This window comes from Haemorhous mexicanus, chromosome 2, assembly GCF_027477595.1.
Source record: "Haemorhous mexicanus isolate bHaeMex1 chromosome 2, bHaeMex1.pri, whole genome shotgun sequence".
Classification (NCBI taxonomy): domain Eukaryota; kingdom Metazoa; phylum Chordata; class Aves; order Passeriformes; family Fringillidae; genus Haemorhous; species Haemorhous mexicanus.
Window position 1 is genome coordinate 97,918,337 of NC_082342.1, and position 20,847 is coordinate 97,939,183.

General features: G+C 40.6%; 1 protein-coding gene across 2 annotated transcripts in view; it reads right to left on the bottom strand.

The window, feature by feature from the left end:
• COL4A2 (collagen type IV alpha 2 chain) overlaps window positions 1–20,847 on the bottom strand; it is a 140,895-nt gene that overhangs the window by 23,522 nt on the left and 96,526 nt on the right. For both annotated transcript variants that reach the window (XM_059839699.1, XM_059839698.1), the window contains exons 12-28: window positions 20,373–20,414; window positions 19,777–19,851; window positions 18,618–18,662; window positions 17,355–17,417; window positions 16,548–16,592; window positions 14,494–14,547; window positions 14,152–14,218; window positions 12,748–12,849; window positions 12,181–12,336; window positions 11,511–11,603; window positions 11,041–11,207; window positions 7,444–7,516; window positions 7,249–7,355; window positions 5,948–6,149; window positions 5,122–5,181; window positions 4,301–4,363; window positions 307–414 (exon numbers count right to left, since the gene is read on the bottom strand). In XM_059839699.1, the coding sequence (XP_059695682.1) occupies window positions 307–414; window positions 4,301–4,363; window positions 5,122–5,181; window positions 5,948–6,149; window positions 7,249–7,355; window positions 7,444–7,516; window positions 11,041–11,207; window positions 11,511–11,603; window positions 12,181–12,336; window positions 12,748–12,849; window positions 14,152–14,218; window positions 14,494–14,547; window positions 16,548–16,592; window positions 17,355–17,417; window positions 18,618–18,662; window positions 19,777–19,851; window positions 20,373–20,414 (1,522 nt within the window). The remainder of the gene's footprint in view (window positions 1–306; window positions 415–4,300; window positions 4,364–5,121; window positions 5,182–5,947; window positions 6,150–7,248; window positions 7,356–7,443; window positions 7,517–11,040; window positions 11,208–11,510; window positions 11,604–12,180; window positions 12,337–12,747; window positions 12,850–14,151; window positions 14,219–14,493; window positions 14,548–16,547; window positions 16,593–17,354; window positions 17,418–18,617; window positions 18,663–19,776; window positions 19,852–20,372; window positions 20,415–20,847) is intronic.

Consider the following 20,847-nt stretch of genomic DNA (forward strand, 5'->3'; position numbering starts at 1 on the left):
TTATAAGTAAAATGCGCTTGGAGTCTAAAATATCTTGTTATTTAATTTCTTTATGAGAATTTCATGAATTTTTACCGTCACATTTATAATTTTGAACAATAAAGCAGATTGTAAAAGGTTGGCATCTATGAAATTTTTCATCATTATGGAAGTTGCAAGAAATACTTCTGGATTTGAAAAGTAATATTTTTGTCTAATGGCTTATTGATTCAATGTAGAAGGGAGATAAGTGAAAATGTACCTAGAATCAAAAATTCAGTAAAAAGGTCAAAAGTATATAAAGAACGACTAATTATTTCAAGATACCTGGAGGACCAGGGAATCCTTCCCGACCTGGATCACCTCGTGTACCATTTAGCCCTGGGAAACCCATTGGACCTGGATCACCTGGGAATCCTCTTGCACCTTTTGCACCTAAATTATGTAAAAGAAAGTATGAAAGTGTGATCTGAACAAACAAAACAGAAATGTGCATATAATGTAAAAAAAAAGCTAGTAGTAAATATCATCATGATGTGTTTCTGGATGCAAAGATGAAACCTTTAAAAAAATAATTAATGGGGCTATACAGTAGCTCTTTAGAAGTATTCAAGACCCCAAAACATGGACCAAAAATCTAGGTTAAGTGCTTTTACAAACATGGATTAATCTGACTTAAAGACTAATGATATGGAGACTACTAGGGTAAAGATAATTGGTTTCACAGACTTCTGGAGCTTTTCAATATTTTGTAAATTAAGGCTTTTAGATTAAGGTCAAAAGGCAATGTCAAAAAAGAATGTTCACAGAAATGGGCACAGATGAGATGCTGTAGGAGGAAAAAAAATTTCCTTTCCCTGCTAAAGTGATCACAGAACAAGAACAGACTGGCTTAGATAACCAAGAAGCAGAAATGTAAGGCTAAAGGTTAGATCTAATAATCCCTCAAAATGAATACAAATTAACTAGCCTACTTGCTATATTTGTAACATTACAGGTCTAGAGATTTCCTAGTAAAAGAAAGGATGTGCCCTGGAAAAAAAAAAGGGATGTGCTAATTCTTCAGGCACTGACCTCTTGTTCATACTGATTTTCCTCCCGACAGCTAAAATGATACCTCCTTCCCTTGTGATACAGTATTTGACATTTCAGTACGGGCAAATATGACTGGTTTTTAACAACTTTGTTATGTTTCAAAAATTATATATTTTTTCCCATGCAATAGTTTTATTACATGAGTCTCGTTAATCCACTGTATTACAAGATCAAGATTTTTGGTAAAGTTCTTTGAAAATAATTCCTGGGAAATGCTTTGCTTCACTACGCTCCCCAGCACTTTGAACTTTTTAAGTTCCCAGCTCAGGCTTGAAGGTCAACAACATGCTTTAACATTTAAAATGTTGTTGCTTAGTATCACCATGAATTACAACTCATTTATTCATTACTGAAAGCAAGTTCCTCTCCATCCCTAACTATGACAAACCAAGGGAAATATCACTTGGATTTTGATACTTTCTTCCACTTTAGTTTTCTGAAATTTATATTATTTAACCATGATTATTTGTAATTTTAACTATCCTTTGTGAAGGGGAGCAGGAAACATTTAAAAAAATGAGAAATAAGGGGCACATAACCAGCCAATGCAGTGTGCATTATATTTCACTGTGCTGTACAGGACTCTTCAGTGCTGTACAGGACTATTTTTTCTCTCCCTTATACGAAAAGTAACTTCTCAGAAAGAAAACAAAAGGAAAATCTTAGGCTTTCAGGTCTCAATGAAAAACTCCCATGTGCCTCTTACCCAAATGACATCTTGGTCTTGTTTTCCATCTACAATAACTGGCTTTCATTAATTCTGTTCAGTATTGCACTAGTTAGAAAGCCATGTGAGAGAAAGAAGGTGCAGAGGAAGAATACATCCACTGCTTACCACATATTTCAGTAAGTCAATATGTGATGTTAGCTGGTGATAACACGTGCCAAACAACAGCGTGAAAAAAGTTTTTATTTTGGCAATGTAATGCCTGGTTTGCAAATATTTTAGTTGTCTGAGACAGAAAATGGCTTAAAATTTTTATTCAACAGCAATAGTGTAGACTTTGAGACTCCTGAATAACCAAGATGTTTGTGTGTGTTGCCAGGAATCTCAAAGGAGCACAAGGACATGAGGGTGGCAGGCTATAAAGATGACTCCTTGCTTGACACACTGCGTGCCATTAGCACCTAGGACACAGAGAGACCTGACTGCCTACAGAGGAGCTCCATGCTGTCTGAACAGAAGGTGGGAAATCTTGTGGACAAACCACTTCACTCCAAGCAGACAATGAAAATGGTGTACAGGAGGTGCTGGTGCTTTGTGTTGGTTTGGCCAATGTGGGTAGGAATGATGCTCCAGACAACTCAACTGACACAGCTATGGCAAAAAGAAGCTGTGAAAATGTGTCCTTCTCCTCCCAGGCTTCTGGTTCCAGAACTGCCTCTGGAACTGACTGAAAGGCAGCTACAAACAGTTCTGCACTGGGCTCTGCAAGGGGCCCTTCCCAGGTTTTGGAGAGAGAGGATGAAAAACAAGTCTTAAAAAAAAAAAAATCTTAAAATTACTAAAGCATGTAAGCTAACAAAGGCAGAGAAAGATCTGTTAAAGAGCTAACCAAGAATACAAAATGTAAAACACATGAAACAGCATCATTTGTGTTACAGCAGTCTTACAGCTGGGAGTTAAATCTGACTGTGCTCACTGAAAGAAAAACCTTCAAGCTCATATGAATGAAAATAAACAAATCATATTCAGGAAAAAACCTACAAATATTGCAAAGAAAATAAGAAGCCATGATCCTATCAACAAACTTAGGCACTAGAACTAAGGAAACACAGATAATCTTTCAACAGAGATAAAATGTTTCCTTTTAAGATGCATTAGTCTGTGATAAATCAATTAATCATCCATGAATTCATAATAAACCTTGTGCTGGAAAAAAAAAAGAGCTTGACCTTAAAATTTATACTCCAGATCTCTAAACTTGGCTAAAGCACAGAAACAGATGCATCAAGGATTTTACATTTACCAAAATCTGAAGGACCCAGCTATGTTTTTTGTCAGCGTCTTTACAGCTGGTGATGAGAAGGATTTATTGAAAAACAGTTTCATTGCCTAGGCTGGGAGTACATAAGTTTATAGGAACTATCAGTGCTGGTCAGACATTCCCCCTTCAAGGTCAGTCATTATGACCACCCAGCACACCTTGCCCATGTGTCTCAATTCCATCTCACACAGTCCCTCAGGCTCTGTCCTTTTCTCTTGGAAGGAGGTGTGTCATCATTGAGTCAGGAACGGGGGTGATGTGACATATAAACTCTAGGTCTCTTCAGAAGGCAAATCTGAGTTTATTACAAACCCATTCTTTTCTACACCATTCCAGAAGAGGTGGGCCTGGTTGGTCATTTAATCAACACCCCGTCACACCACTGCCTAATTAAAAAAGACACCCTTTGGTAAATATCTAATGAGAAAACAACTGTTCAAAACACCAGATGCAGGATTGTTTTAATTCTTTCTCTCAGCCTTCTCAAAACTCCCCAGAACAATTCCTGGGAGTTTATCTGGCTTCTTCCTCTCTGACTAAACTGTCACATCCACTGGTGCCCCTTTTTGTTTAAAGGAGCAGGGGCATTTATATTCCCCTGTAGGGTCCTTTGCAGGAAGGAGAACAAACACAGCTCAGAGGTGGGGAACCCTCAGTGGTGGGGAGGCCCAGGATGAGCAGGTGGCCCCTCTGGGCTAGGAGGGACCAGCTCTGCAAGGCAGGTGTGTGACAGATTGGCTGTGCTGTGTCAGACAGCCTGGCCCAGACACTGAGCTGCACCACTGGGCTCACACTTGCTGAAGGAACTCTACAAAACTTGAAGGGGAACAGTGAGAAGCATCTGTCACAGTCCTCCATCCAATCCTTTTATCACCCTGCTCTCAGAGGACAGGATTTGCCTTGTGAGGTGTGCAGTCAGCTCTGAGAGCTCAGTACACTCTCTAGCACTGTAGGCTCTGTATACTCTTACCTGCATGTGGAGAATAGCAATCAGGCTGTCCTTTCTGCCTTCTGCTTTGCAGCTGACATTCATTAGCAAAGGCAGGCTTAGCTCAGAAATGTGAAGTCAGCTGGGCTGCACACTGCTTAGATCTCTGGCAGGGTCAGGTTAATGCTGTGCCCCAAAGTAATTTCTAAAACTTGCTGTCTGCTAAGGCTCAGTTATAATTGATATGGCAAGATACCCTTCAAATGTAGTGTATGTGGGAAACCCAGTATGGGGAAAGGCAAAACATTACCTGTGGCTCCTGGCACTCCTGGCCTTCCTTGGGATCCCTTTGGTGGCCTTACACAGCCTGCACCTGCAAACAAAAAACCAAGTTAGTCACACTATACGTGCTCCTGTACTGTCTCTCCATGTCTCTGGGCCTGCAGTTGAGACAGTTACATTAAAACAGGTGAAGAAAATTAACTAGCAAAGTCCTAATTTGAAAATAAATTTTATTCTTCATTTAAAAAAAAAAATTGGCTACGTGTGGCCTTTTCAGGGGAGCATTCAGGCTGATGTCTACCCCAAGAGCTGCTCTTCTTCCTATTTTACAGGGGTTATGGTGGCAGGTCCAGTTGGACCAGCAAAGGAAGGGTAGTCCAGCCTACTGTATTTTTCAGAATAAGAGAAATGCTTTGTTTCCCTATGGCTGGTTTATACCCATGAAGCAATCATGGTAATTTTTGTAAAAATCTAACGTTTTTTTCTTACATGTCACATGGCACTGAATATCTTCACTCAAGGCTCTTCTTCTAAAAAAGTTGCTAAAATTTTCTTGGGCACCTAATCTCTGATACTGTTTTTATAGATTGCACAGTAATCATACAATAAACACTCAGGAGTGATGAAATAAAGAATCTCTGAATTGTAGAGCCAAAAGTGCAATAATTTTAGAAAATGTTAAATTTGATTAATTTAGTTTAGAGCTGCATAGAGTATATGCATTTTGATTTGTAACAAAGTTCAAACAGTTTACAACCAAGAGCATCCAAAGCAGTCATCAGAAGAAAGTATCAACCCATAAAAGCAGCCTAATACTAAAGATATTCAAGTCATTTGTATGTACAGTACCTGACCATATTGGTTCAGTTGCATCTCCTCTAGGAAAGTCTTCAATGACCTGTCCACAGTCTGTGAGCAAAGAATTAGAAAACAGTTATTATCTAAAAGAGAAAAATTGCAAAAAGACCAAAATGTTCTCAATTCTAACTAAAATGCCTATAAAACCAGCAGATAATGCATTCTCTTGTGTATTATGCACACATACCACACAAATTATTTGCTGTAACATACTGAACACTACCCACACATTGATTAGATCCAGGCCTAAAACCTATCCTGTCCATGTTAGGAGGCTGCCCCGTGCACTCTGTAAGGTTGACAGGTGCTTGCTTTAGCTTGAATATTCTGCCAGGCTTCTCGAAGTGGAGGAATAAAGCTCTGAGCTTGAGCCCTTCCTAATGTATACCTGGCATTGCTAGGCTTGGAAGGAACTTGAAAAGCTGCAGAAATGCTATGAGGAGCTCTGAAGGGTGGAAACGTGATTTCCCCCGGTCAATTAAAAGATTATGTTGGCAGGGAAAAATCAGAGAAAACCACCTGTGGGATTTCCAATGGCAGGACATTGCTCCATTGCCTCTAACTGCTTGAAACCTGAAAAATGTTACTTGCTGACACTAACACACTAATTCATGTTATTTCAAAACCTGACATCAAACTACTGGGACTTCTGAAGTATCTCCTTTTTTTAAGATTTCTGGACAATACCAGCATTTCCTTTTACCCCACATAACCCCCACCAAGCCGTCCCTTTTCAACAGTGTGCTGGATAAATGCTGCACACAACTCAGAGCTGCTCTCCCACGGCTCTGATGTAGGACAGAGTTGTGTCTCTTACCTACTTGGCCAGGCTCTCCTGGTAGACCTGGCAGACCTGGAGATCCTGGGCTTCCAGCCTGTCCTTGGTCACCTGGAGGACCCCGGAAGCCTTTTGGACCAGGAAATCCTTCACCTGGCAGGCCTGCTTCTCCTGGAAAGCCCTTTGGGCCTAATTCACCTGGATAACCAGGATCACCAGGGAAACCTCTGATAGCATCACCCTGTGGGAAGTGAATGGAGGTGGTCATTCCTGACTTTACAGAGAAACAACTCAAACAGCTGAACTGCTCTCATGAACAACATCTTATAGGCAGTAATTTCTCAAGTGTTGCATCCCAGCTCTTTTAATCAACACTGAAAGTAAAGTATTTAGGAAATAACCTGACTTTAATGTAGACCACATGGCAGTAAGGGCACGAGAGGAGTGTTCTTTGAGGGAACATTCCCCTAAAAATGTTGGTTCATGAAAAGCACTTGGGCAATATGAATCAGTGCTGTGGAGGGGCTGCTGGTCCTTCCTGAAAAGCTCTAAGTTGATTTGGGGAGACGAAATGCATTGTTAGAGATGTTCCATGGTGGCATTTACTTCTGACAAAAGCTGACACAAAAATACACCCAAAAGATTTTTTCTCTGTCTGCACTCCCAGTGATATTTCTATACTACTGAATCAACATTCTACAAACATCATTAGAGAATGCTTTTCTTTCTTCAGAAGCAATATAAAGTACCATCTTCACTGGTAGGAAAAGTACTGTGGTCTAGAGTGCCTAGTAAAGCTCTTGTCCATGTTCAAATATGATATATGAGCATGCCAGTGGTTCAAAACATCATTTATGATGGGCCACAGGAATTCTTCGTGCAAGGTATTTAATTTTGACTATAGAAGGAAGTTAGAAAATGAACAAAGACTACATGTCTAATTTCTAGATAGCTACAGTTAGTTAGCTGAATTGCTATCAAGGAATATGATGACGCAATGTGCATTTTAAGAACATAAAATTGTAGTAAATTTTGCTTTTCTTCAACACAGTTGTACCAAAGCTATTGCAATTCAGTCACAAAGAATCTCAGACTATAGTGAAGGAATTACTAATAAACCATATACTACCTCTTGTTGTTTAAGTAAAATGGAAATAAAAGTGAAAGATTTTTCTAAAAGCCCTGAGGGTAAACCTGATGCTTAATTTATCAATAAACAGCAAACCCAGTCTAGTTTTGCATCATTATCTGTGAGAGAAGGACAGGCTGGTGATCACAACTCCTCAGAACTAAGTGCATTAGTAGCTGGGTCTGGTGTATTTGCTGTACTTGCTGCTCACCGGAAGGCCAGGCTGTCCTGGTAAACCATCCAATCCATCTTTGCCTGGCAAGCCATCTCCACCTCTGATTCCAGGCAGCCCAGGGTCTCCTCGGATCCCTTTGGTGCCTAAAGAAGACCTTCCATTGTGAGACCAATCTTTCATTAATACTATAAATAATAGGAAAAATACAGGTAGTAAGAATTTTCACTCTACCTTTTGTAGTTACATGTAGAGAGTCTCCCTTTTCTCCTTTCCGTCCAGGAAATCCAGCTGGACCTGAATATCCCTGGTGTTACATACATTAAAAAAAATCAAAACCAAACCAGAACTGCTTAAGAAATAAGTATCAAGATTTGCATTTCTACTGTACTGCTTGAAAAAAAAAAGCCTCCTTAAATTTTACTGCTTTCCTGTTACTTTCCATGAACGATTTCCTCTTCAGTAATCCCATTCTTGTGCAGAACCTTTATTAATATGTTCTATCAGGACCAAGGTCTATGGCATTGTGGAGGACTAGGACACCTGTGGCTTTCCATGAGCTAGAGTCCTGCAGGTGACTGCAGGTCTGCTCTGGAGTTCTGCAGGACTGCTGTTGCAAAACTGGAGAAAACCTGGTGAATTACTCAGTGTTAGCCACTACAGAAAATGTCCCAAGCAACTCTTTGCTACCTTAGAAAAAACCTTAGGGTTCTAGTGACATGCAAGTCCTTCTGTGCACCACTCCCAAGGAGAACAAGCTCACAGCTGGCAGTGGATTGTGACTCAAGCACTGTTCTGGGGCTGAAAATCTGCACCACCCTCATTGACCAGACAAGAACTTGGGCATAGAGGGATTAAATTATCAAATTGCTTAATCAAATCATAGACCTGTGGGAAGGCTTTGGTTAGAAGGGAGGGCTGGAGGTCTGTGGCCCAGCCCAGCACCTGGAGATAGAGCAGGTTGCCCAGGGCCTTGCCTAGCCATGCACTGAAAATCTCCAAGGAGGGAAACCTTCTCTCTGGCAAAGACAAACTGTGGTGAAGCTAAAGACCAGTCTCTGGCATTCTTGACTCCTTGGCACAATGCTGGAACCTCCTCCTGAACAGCCCATCTGAAAGTGAAATTTCTAGCTGCTGGCCAAGAGCCTGGCAATCACAGAACCAAATCCATGTCCACGGAATGTGCCAAGGCCCAGAGGTTACAGAGCCATTCACCAGTGATTGTTTTATGCCAGTTAGCTTTAGCTCTGAATAATTACACTCATGCTCACTAAAATATAATCTGTGCATTTCAGGTTTTCCTCAGCCAACTCTTACAGAATTCCAGGGCAGACACTGAATGAAAGGGATGTACCTGATAAATTTATTTTTTGTTTAAAATACTCCTGTGCCAGATATTATTTGTAAGTGTGCCTTTGGCACCACTGTACTTTATTGACATTCTGGGTGAAAAGCATGTATAAAAACTATCTCAGATGCAGGTCACCACAACAATGCAGGTTTGCACTTCTATAGTCAAAAGATTAGTTTTGATTATAAGCATTCTGCTTTACCTGGGACATATTTGAAAATTGCATTTTAATGTGACTGAAGCTAATCTGTACTCCATGGCAAAGTAATTTCTTTTGGATATTGATTTTTGTCAGGCCAAAAGAAATCTCAATAACTTAAAATAATGCTGAAATACTGCATTAACACTGCACTAATAGCATGATATTCACATTGCTATTTTTTTCTCAAGATTTAGTTGTTATGTATAATACAACTTAGCATAGAGGTATTTTCAAAATATTTTACAGCTGCTTCTAATTTCTCTTTCTCTACAGAAAAAAAATCCTTTTGCTTGGGATAAAGGGATAATGTCATTTTCATTAAACTGACATAGATCTCATCAAGATTATTGTATTTATCATCCACATATGTAGCTTGTTAAACATGCTTAAGAAATTATGGAGTGATTTTTGCCCCAGAATATTTACCAAGAATATTTAAGCTACATTGTTTTACTTTTTGAATTTGCTGTTCTATGTCTGTACATGTTTATACTTCTCTCCATTCTACAGTAACCTAAATTCTGGGATGAAGAATCTCAAAAGCAAAAAAGCCTAGCAGAAATTACGAAGTTTAAACTAAAGTATCAATATTATATTTTTGGAAATATTTCTGTCAATTTTTTATTGACTTCTAGAAAGTATAGCTTTTACAAAAGTATTTTAAATTATTGCAAAAAAATCTACATTTTCTGTTTTTTTTTTAATACAGCCATAATAAAGTCAAAGTTAATATATTAAATTTTAATTCTAAAAAATCCCAAACTTTAGATAGTTGTGAGTGAGCTTGGTTTTTTGATGTTCAGAAGTGCCTAAAGTACTAATTGAAAACATGTTTGCTCTGACATCTTTGGACTTTACAATGGTACATAGTGATAGGAAAAGAGGAATGGTTTTATACTGGCAGACAGTAGGTTTAGATTAGATATTAGGAAGAAATTCTTTACTGTAAGGGTGGTGAAGCCCTGAAGCAGGTACACAGACCCAGAAGAGCTGTGGATACCCCACCCCGGAAATGTTCTAGACCAAGAACAGTTGGATGGGGTCCTGAGCAACCTGGTCTAGGGGAGGGTGCTCCATCCCATGGCAGGGGTTTGGAACTGGGTGATCTTTAAGGTCCCTTCCAACCAAAAGCATTCTACAATTCTTTGATACACAAAATCAGCTTTTGGATCAGCATTAAAAGGGCTTATTCTAAACTCTTGAGAGATGTGACTGACTGAAGCCAGTTCTGCCTGTGAGGAGCCACAATGCAGGTAGCACACCGCATAGTACAGCACCTCTATGTACCACCAACAAACAAGCTGTTGTGAGCCCCTTCCTCAGTGTTACAGAACAGTGCTTTTTAGAAAGACTATATTGTGAACAAGAGCCTTACATTTAATTAGTTTAACACGTGCATCCTATAAGCAACAACCTTAGGTTACTACCGGATTTGTTTCCCTTCCCTGGTCAAATCATACTCAATACAGCAGCTTGAAAGGGTTCTGCTTTCTTCAGATAGAAGGTGGACTTTGGTTTATGGGGAAATCTTTCACTCTCCCCAAAATTTGCACTTCCATTCTAGCAGTTTTTGGCCTTCTGTATTTTCTGGGAGGGAGGGAGGAAGTGGCGGAAGGAAGGAAGGAAGTGGCCGAAGGAAGTGGCAGAAGGAAGGAAGTGGCGGAAGGAAGTGGCGGAAGGAAGTGGCGGAAGGAAGGAAGGAAGGAAGGTAGGAAGGAAGGAAGGAAGAAAGTGGCAGAAGGAAGTGGCGGAAGGAAGTGGCAGAAGGAAGTGGCGGAAGGAAGGAAGGAAGTGGCGGAAGGAAGTGGCGGAAGGAAGTGGCGGAAGGAAGGAAGTGGCGGAAGGAAGTGGCGGAAGGAAGGAAGGAAGTGGCGGAAGGAAGTGGCGGAAGGAAGGAAGGAAGTGGCGGAAGGAAGTGGCGGAAGGAAGGAAGGAAGGAAGGAAGGAAGGAAGGAAGGAAGGAAGGAAGGAAGGAAGGAAGGAAGGAAGGAAGTGGCAGAAGGAAGTGGCGGAAGGAAGTGGCGGAAGGAAGGAAGTGGCGGAAGGAAGTGGCGGAAGGAAGTGGCGGAAGGAAGTGGCGGAAGTGGCGGAAGTGGCGGAGGTGGCGGAAGGAAGGAAGGAAGGAAGGAAGGAAGGAAGGAAGGAACGAAGGAAGGAAGGAAGGAAGGGAAAATAATACTTTTCATCATTTTTCCATGGAGGATAGCTTGAGATTTTGGATATTTTTCATATAAAAATGGCATATAAAACTAAGCAATAAAAAAAACAACTATCTCACTTTTGCTCCAGGGAAGCCAGGAAGACCATGTGGTCCCTGATCACCAGGTTCTCCTTTCCTTCCAGGCTGGCCAGGGGTTCCTGGAAAGCCAGGAGGGCCACGGGGGCCAGTAGAGCCCCTTCTGAGTTCCTCACCCAAAAGGCATCTAGTGCAATCCCCTTCTTCACCTAAGGAAAAAATTGGAATGAGAAGAAAGAAAGCTCTATCAACAACAAATATATGTGGAGCTGTATCCATCTTACATATAGACTTGAGAACATTTGAGTAGTTTCTCAAATACTTGAGAAAATGACTCCTTTTTTTTTTTTTCTGACAAGAATGCAACACAACATTTCTTTGTCATATTAGCTCCAGATCAAATTCATCAGTCCTCATGCATGTCATAGTTCAATAAACCCAGACTGAACACACTGGGGCTTTACATAAAACATAACAGCAGATCATCTGGTGAGTTATCAGTTATAACCTACCTTTAGGTCCTTTTTGTCCTCTTGGCCCAGGAAAACCTTGTATACCAAATCTACCTGGTGTTCCCTCTCGTCCTTTTAATCCAAAGAGAGGACCTAGAAGTTTAATTTAATAAAAATATAAATTCATCTACTGTAGATTTTTTCTTTCATTCCTATTTCTTTGAGCTGCAACACATTTTCCCGTTTCCCCTAACATCACTTCCTGTCTAACCCAGCCTGCTGTGATGTACTGCCTTCTCTCTTCCTCTCTCCATCTTCTGACAGCTTCTCACACTCATTCTCAGTAAATTTCATCTGTTGTGGAAGAAAACCCTCAACATTCTTTGCTCTCTCTAATACTGAATTCCTCCTCTCAGCCCAACCTACTCTGCATTAGCACAAACAACCTGCTCTGGATCACCTCCTGCACATCCTTTTCTCCATTCTTTCAATTGTTGCCAGGACTGCCTAAAACTCACACAAATCTTTTCTTCACTGATGAGTGTACACAACCTCTCTGTGTGTCCTCCCCACCTCTCATTTAACTTTCATTTCATTTCATTTCATTTCATTTCATTTCATTTCATTTCATTTCATTCTGTCAGTGTCTCACTTTGCCCTGCCAACAGCTGTCTTTAAAATAATCAAAGATGCTCCTGAGAGTTCTCATCATCTCTGGTTTTGCACTTACCAGGGGCTCCAACGGGACCAGGTGGACCACGAATTCCAGGTGAGCCATCCTTACCCGGAAGCCCAGGCGGTCCCGCAAAATAAGCAGGAGATCCAATTTCACCCTTTTCACCTTTCGGTCCCATTTCTCCAGGCAAGCCTGGCTTATCCCCATCCGCTGAAACAGAGCCAGGGAAGAAGTTCAAAGCAATTTCTTAACAGTGCTGCCCAAAGAGCTGTGATGTAACAGAAAAGAAAGTTCATACAATTGCATTTAACATGCAAGGAAAAATGGACATGCTTAGCATGGAGCAAAAATGGTAACTGCACTTTTCTCCTGAGCACATCAATAGCAGTTACAGAAACAAGGCTCTGTCATCATCTCTCTTTCAGTAGTTTTGCAAGAGTCCCACTGGTCCAAAGGAAAATGCTCCTCCCACTCTTTGTATCCCCCCCCCCCCCAGTTATTATCTACTACTCTGCACTGCGTGTCATGTGATCACCACAAAGATTTTCCCCACTGTGACCCTGTATCAGTCAAACTCCCTATAAAGTTAAGCTGTTAGAACATGTACTGCTGGGGCATTACCATCAGAAAATCCAGGAGGACCAGGCAATCCACGATCTCCCTCATCTCCTCTGTCTCCTGGGAGTCCAGAAGCACCTGGGAAGCCTGGATCACCTCTTGCACCTGAAAAACATCCCCAGTTCCACAAAACGTGTTACTGTGATGCTGCTCTTTGTAAAAAAGCAAATATTAGAATCTTTAAGTGCTTTGGAATAGGAGAGTTCACAAGAGTTTCTAAAACATAGCTTTAGACTGACAGGAATGGTGTGGAGCCACCAAGCCCAGAAAGCAGGATAGTATCTTTCACCTTTTACTGATATGCAGCTAGAGCTACATAGCTCCTGGGTAGCACAGAAGATCAGCTGTCTGAGGAGAGCCCCTCTTTTTCCTACAGAAAGTTTCTGTTGTAAGAGATGTGTGACATGTGGGGTTTCCTCTGCTTCCCACTACCAAAAGCATCTGGGCCCAGCCCAGCTACTGCCTGCAGAAAGTACCATGCTCTTGTCAAACATCAGTGATAGTAGAGGACATGTGGTGTCTTCACCGTCTGTCTGCTTCTTTCTCTCTCTACACAGTCCCTCCTGCTTCTAACAGGTTGGCAGGGTATTCAGGGTGATCTGACCAATGTTTTGGGCCTCTTGCCCCCTTTCTCTGGGAGGAAGGGAACCATTCACTGCTAGTCTCTCTGGCTTTCAACAAGACTACTAAACTCTGTGGTATGAGGACAAAGGCCAAGGCAATGGCATGTGATCACTCTTGCTGTTTGCTGGCACCTTCCCTTGAATAGCTTTGGCCTTGGCAAACTGCTATCACCTTTTATGTGTTTCTAGTCTAGCCATGCAGAGCCACCACAGCTCTGCAGAACAGCTGACACTGGGTGCTGCAAACTTAGTGAAAAGATTGCAATGGAAATGTGTCAATTTTGAAAAGGGAAAAAATACTCTTATATTCCTCAAGGCTTTTTAAATGTGTGGGTTTCTTTCTTTCTTTCTTTCTTTCTTTCTTTCTTTCTTTCTTTCTTTCTTTCTGTCTGTCTGTCTTTCTATTAGATTATAAGAATGCTCTCTGCTGTGCTGCCACTACTGTGCTTTATCCAAAGTCTGAAACAGGACACAGAAGACAGACTCCCATTATTCCTTTCGCTGGACAACAAAGTCACACGCTTTTTTGCTTGCTTCTTCTCTGTGGATACAGGCATGCATGGAAGCCTTTTGTATAGCAATCCAGCTCAGCAGGAGAGACAAAGAAACCACCTGCCTGCAGAAAGGTGATTAGGGCACTCTCTTGGAAGGCAATTACAGCTTCTGGAACACTTTAGCAAACACATTTTTTTTTAGGAGTTGAATTCTTAGAATGTCATGCTTTTGATCTATGGAGAAGGTAGTAAAACAGCTAAGATAAACAATCTGAGCAAAGAAGATGTACCTTTCCTTGGGATGCGGGAAGGAAAGTAGGAATCTGGCCCTGGAGGACCCATCTCGCCAGGCTCCCCCTGTCAACAGAAGTTGAAGTATCACACACCCAAGCACATTGTTATGGAGAATTTATTTTAAAATGAAAAGGTGTCCCCATGAAACACAAACCCCCAAACTCCCAAAGTCACTGACACAACATTTAAGAAAGCTCAAAGATATCAAATTAACAAACCACAAAACCGGTTCTACAATGACAACAGACACACAACTGTTTTACCTGATGACAGAAAAGGAAAGAAGGCAAAATGACAATCTGGCTTCTTGCCTCTAGCAAATGAAACTAAAGCAGTACCTTGCTTCCTCTGGGACCATGGCCACCGGGTGGACCATCATATCCTGGAATACCCTGGAATACACATAAAAACAATTGACTATTCCTTTATAAGAGAGAGATTAAAATCATTTGGTCTGCAGCAATTCCTGCAACAACAATAAGGTTCCTTGTGGTTTGCTGTCTCATCTCTTGGACCAAGCCTAACTCTTGCCAAAGGCCAGAGGGACCTGCTGTGTTGCAGGCTCCGTCACCCCTGGCAGTGGTGCAGATGGAAGGAGCACCTACACTCACACTATTCCATGGATGCTGCAGGGTGCAGGAGGAGAAAAGGGGATCCCCTCCATGCCAGTTGACCCCAAAACACATGGGCTAGGCAGCCAGACCACAGCAGCCTGCTGCAAGAAAACTAAACAAGTCAGAATCATTACAAGTAGACATATTTTCACTGGAATGGGAACAGTGAGCAGTGTAATAGCACTGGAGTACACAGGTCCTTTTTGCTCTTTTCCAGGTGGCTGGAGACTGTTTGGCTGAAGAAGGGCTGTATGAGAAGAACTCAGAAGCAGACAGATTTTAGAGATGCTGATCATCTCTTCTGTGTGCTTTACTCAGCTCTTCAACAACTTTTGTTCTCCACAGAAAATGTTTACAAGAACTCTGGAAAGAGACTGGTGTTAAAAATGAGTGCTTTTAGTAGAAAACAGTGGCCAGATCAACAACTGATGTCAATTAACACAGCAGTTCTGTATAATTCACGCTTAGATTATTAGTCAGTTTTTTTAAATCTCAGTATCTCTCAAGTTTTACAGCGGGTACAACTCTTACCCAGAACTTCAGTGGTAATAACCAGCTCTGTAAGTTTTGAAGCACTAAAAGTACCACAGCTCTCAATCAGATTCTGCAAACACGATCACGTTTCAGAGGCTTTTCCATAATGGCAAGTGTACATCTCACCATTGGAAAAAGAGCCTCTTGATTATCAAGTGTAAAATCTCTTTACACTAGGTGGAGCTGGCGGTCTAAAAGCAAAGCCAGCAGCTTCCTGCTGAACTGCAACTTCATCTGTGTGCTAGCAGGACTTAATCACCCTTCTTTCTTTCTCAAGAATAAAATCACTCAAAAATCAACAAAAAGGAGGTTGTGAATAGCACATAGAATAGGGTGTCCCCTCTCACACACACATTATACAATGATAGTCCATTCAAACCAATGTCCCTTCTGCTGCAATTATTGTCAAGATTCATCCTCAAAAAGGAGCAGCCACTGCTCACTTCTGACTGGAGCATGAACCCATGTTAAGGTCAGCCAGTGGGCTTTAATGGGTTTTGCATCAGCCTCTCCATGTATGTATCACTAATAGCAATTCCCTTCCACACCACCAGGACTGAATAGCTGTGCAAATGTTATTTTTCAAATTTCGTGTACTTTCATGTCCCATGTGTTTCATGTTATTATTGTTATGCCTTGGTGGCAGGACAAATCTTTAAACAACTAAAGATGGCAAAGCGTGGAAAAATCGTGCATCCCACAGCTATTTACCTCATGGAAGTGATTTCTAATGCTGACTGAAGAAGCCTTTTTCTGAGACCAAACAGAAAGTCTCTGTCTGACAGAATGCTATTTTAAATATTTGGGTGTGTTTCCATGGGGACAGAGATTTAACTGGTATATTTATCAGTTTCCATCTCTTCTCCCTTTGTGATATCCAAGATAACCGTACATTTCAACCACATCTGCAGAAAGCTATTCAAAAAAGCTTCTGCTTGTAGCAAGGAAATGACAGAAATCATAATCACAGTAATTAGAACAATGAAAGTGATACTTCCCTGTAATGGTCTCAAAAGATGCTCATGTTTTAAGCAAAACTGGACTTTAATCATAGGGTAATTTTTTTTTTGCCTCACTGATGAGAAAAATAACTGACCCAAAATTAGAATGATGGTTGAACCCAGATGATATTTGTTAGACTTCAGCTAGTGTAATTGCAGGCAGAATTTGTCCTTTACAGTTTACTTTTCAGACCAAGTGTCTTCATATGTGTTAGAAACCACAGTCTTGTATGCAATACTCACTCTTTCTCCACTGAGTCCTGGGAAACCAGTGATGCCAGGCAGTCCCTATGAAGGTACAATAAAATTAACAAAATAAAATGACAATCTAACATCCTTATGGCAAAGAACCATTATTATTTCTTAGACAAAATAAATCTAACAGCTTGAAACTCTAACAGTTACATTTCAGGTATGTTCTCAATTAGATTTTTGTAGGTGCAAACAGTACAAGTCTGAAATCTAATATGGTATTATATTTTTTTTTCTCTTAATACATTGTAAATTGACCGTAAGATTATAAAGATGACTGAGATTTTTTTAAAAAATGTATTCTCAGTACTGTTCTCACTCCATTTAAGCACTTCAGAAACACTGCTCCAAAACAAGCAGTCACAGATGCTACAAGGAAGCATTTAGATTGACTTTTGCTTGAGTCCACAAGTGAGTGGAGTCAGACTCATGTTGTTAACCATGGTCTGCAGACAGCTCAGATGGGAACAATGAAGGACAGCCTGTGCTGAGGACCAGCACAGAGGCTCTGGTTAGTGAGCACAGCTTCAGGTGAGAGATGCACAAGGCTTCCCAGTGATGGCACAGGCATACCTTGCCATTCTTTGGCACACCTGTGAGTGCTGTGGGGGCCTCCTCCCCGCACCATTTCAAAATGGCCTTTTTGCTTTCCTGCTTCAGGCAGTTCTGAGATGGCCAAACCGATTGATCTGAGGAACTTCTATGATGTTTTCATCTGTGTTTTGTTCCAGAAGGCAAACTCTCAGCTCAGATCCACCCACTCAGCTGAGTGAATTCCACCTTTAATGAGTGACTCACCCTTTGTCCTGGGTAGCCCATTACCCCTTCTTCACCTTTTTCGAGAGGAAAGAGAAGAACACCCTAGGAAAGATTGCACGTCAGTTCAACGTATTTCTTCATTATGTACAAAAAAACTGCAGCACTGTTTTATGGAAGCTAAACAGGAAGAAAGCATCATTGTAACACAAGGATAATCTAATAATAGCTGCATGTGAAAGAACTGTTGTCCTTTTAATTAAGTGTAACATGCTTGCTTCATTACAATAGCAGGAGCAGGCCATTAGAGAGAGGACAGTGTCTCCCTCCTATCATCTCCTTTATTTCTTCTGTGTCTGCAGCTCTGAAGAAGAGCCAAAGAAATTATTCAGCTATACAACCAATTAAGCAACTCAGCTCATGCCCAAACTGTGGCTTCAGAGAGCTATTTGGCAAACACAGGCACGCTGCTATCCATCCTACTATACGAAACAAAAGAAGGGGAGAAGCACATATCCCCTTCTGCTACATCAGCATATAATTACAGTTTTTCTAATGAGTAAAAAAAATTCCTACATGTGTAGAATATGATCAGCAGCTGAACAACTGACTAGCAACCACAGATGGAGGGCATCAGGGCTCACAATGTGACCTTCTCCCATAACCTTGTGGAGCTGCTGACCAGACCATCTGAGAAAATAAAGCTCTGCAAAATGCTCAGCGAGGCATCCCTGCTTAGTAAAGACTCTGTTTTAAACCCCTCTGGGAAGTCAAAAGGAACCACTCAATGGCCAAGCTATTTAGTCAGTCTAGAGGCTGTCTGCGAGTTATAACTAAACCATGTTCAGTCAAGCTGGCTTGACAGCTTTACACAATACAGCAACATATGGGATTACTGCCCACTTACTAAACAGATCTAAAAAGCCATGAGACAAAAAGTTTGCATGTGTTAGACAGCAGGCTAAAAAGGATTAAAAATACAATATGTTCTTATTGAATGAAATACAATGAAATTTTAAAACACAGATCAGAAGAATAAGTAAAGAGATTTATTAATTATTAGAACTAAAATTAAAAATCTGTAAGGGAAAGTCTTATTTCAGTAAACCAGTAAGAGAACAACTGATTGTACTTTGGAGTTATTACACATCAAGTTGTTCCATTTTTCTGAAGCATTATAACTGGTGTCTCTGCTTATAACACATCTATATTGCTCCATATCTATATTGCATCACATCAGTGAAGAGCACACAAGTATTAACTCCAACATTATTATTTGACTTTGTTCTTCTCCACATGACTTACTGGAATTCCAGCTTCCCCTCTTGGTCCAGGGTCTCCTCTTTCACCCTAACAATAAAGAAGAAGTATTCAGATAGGTTTGGTATTCTCACTTAAGTTTCACAAACTTTTATACAACACAAAATGACTGGTCAAGAGAAAAACCACTACTCTTGTGCTGTTCTTTATTCACACACTTCTTGCATTAATGCTTTCATGGTAAGTTTTTGAAGTTGTTTTTTAAAGAAATACTTGATAATTTTCCTGAAAAGGTCTCTGGGAATGTCAATGTGCAGCTCTTTCCAAGCTGGTTCATGAGATGTCTGGGTGGTGAGAGCCAAAGGAATGCCAATGAATAAATGCACATTCTCCCATTTTTACCTACTGATTATCTACGAATTATTTGATCAAGAGCTCCAGTTAGGGTAAGACAAATCATAGTCTAAATTCCACTCTCTATATTGCTGACATCTCCGTTGAATATAACAACTCTCCAGGTAAGTAGCTCAACGTGGGTGTCAGCTTAGCCATGAAAATCTCAGCATATACATTATTTAGGGCAGACTCCAGAGTATTATAGGTGGTTTTAGATCTTCCAGTATCATAACAATCTACTCATCTTACTGCAGAAATCGTATGAGCCACATAAACTTTCTAACTTCAGGACGAAAAATAACTGGTCTGGAGGTTGGTGTCTGATACAGAATACACACATACAGGGTATGACTGCCTCTGCTCCCAGCAAGGAGCAGCAGATGAGAATAAACTGCATCTTGCATGTGGGGATTTCTCCAATAAGTAAGAATAAACCTTAACTCTAAGTATATAAATATCTGCATCACATAGATTAGTTATCAAAACAAACACAGTAATGGTTTCTCAGCAGGCATTTCTGCTTGTAAAATGAGATGTGAGTGATGGCCAGTAGCTGCACGCTTAAACAAAAAGAACAAGTTTGCCAAAGGCACCTCTAAACTTGAGAAATACTTTCTGAATTACTTTAGCCACCACAGTTTCAATAAATTTGGTACGATCCAAGTTTCTGAAAGAAGCAGATTTCTCTTTTGATATATTAAAGTCTTTTAAGTTCTATATGTTAAAGCACGTTTGTGCAATATTTTAGTTTTGGTAGTGCAGAGCTCTTAGCTCCTTTTTTATTTCAGAAAAATACTCTCTTAGTTACCTTGTGCTTGTCAGGGGGGACACCTGTCAGTTCTCTTGTAGGAAGCCCAGGTGGACCTGGAGGACCTGGGGGGCCCTGCAGGGAAAACACAAAGGAACATTTACCAACAGCTCTAATACCTGGTCAAGTTGATCAGCAGAGGCTCTGGGACACTGCAAAGGAGCAGCACAAATTTGCCCCACTGGGAGTGTGGCTCTAAACCATATACAACCATAGCAAATAAATTTGTGGCAAGATAAATTAATTTTGTGCTGGGTTAAAATATAACAGTACTTGCTCTTGCCCTGTGTGTTTTCAGAACAACAGCAAAGATTCCAGCATTACATAACCTGGCCTGGCTTTGTAAATTTCAGAAGTGTTACCTCTGTGTCAGTGTAAATGAGAGCACAGAGAGACCCAGACATATAGGGGTTAGTTCAGCTATGATGTCCCTTACAGAGACTATAATTACTTTCAGACCTATACTTCATTTTTCTCTTATAATTATATAATGCAATTGCAAATGAAGAGAGTATTTAAAGTATGTTAATTTATAAATAGCAGAAAACATCCACCTGCCCTTTAGTAGTGATATTAATTCATTAGTTTTCCTTTACCTGTTCACCTTTTTCTCCATAGAAGCCAAGGCCCCTGTTGCCCTGCAAAAACAATAGGTCAATGTTTACCAAGTGTACAACTCTAATCTAATATAAAATTCAAATTTAAACATGCTTAAAGGCCTTTTCAGGCTTACAAATCTGGGCGACACCACTGAAGAATGCAATCAAACAATAGCCTAGGCTTACCTTGAAGTACTTTTATAGATTTAGAAGTAATTTTACAGACCCAAACTTTTATAAAGACAACTGTTTAAAATACCGTGCTACCAGTTCTTCTTTGAGTCATCCACTGAGTAATGTCATGAAAAGATCAAGCACCTCTTCTGAAAGATTTTTAATAGCCTTGAATGGTAAATAAAAACACCTAAATAGGCTGGAACAATGAAGTAATATATGTTTTCCATGGAGATAAAACTGAGTATTGTGAAGACTGCAAGGATTCTCTGTTCATGGGAAGCTACTGTGACTACAG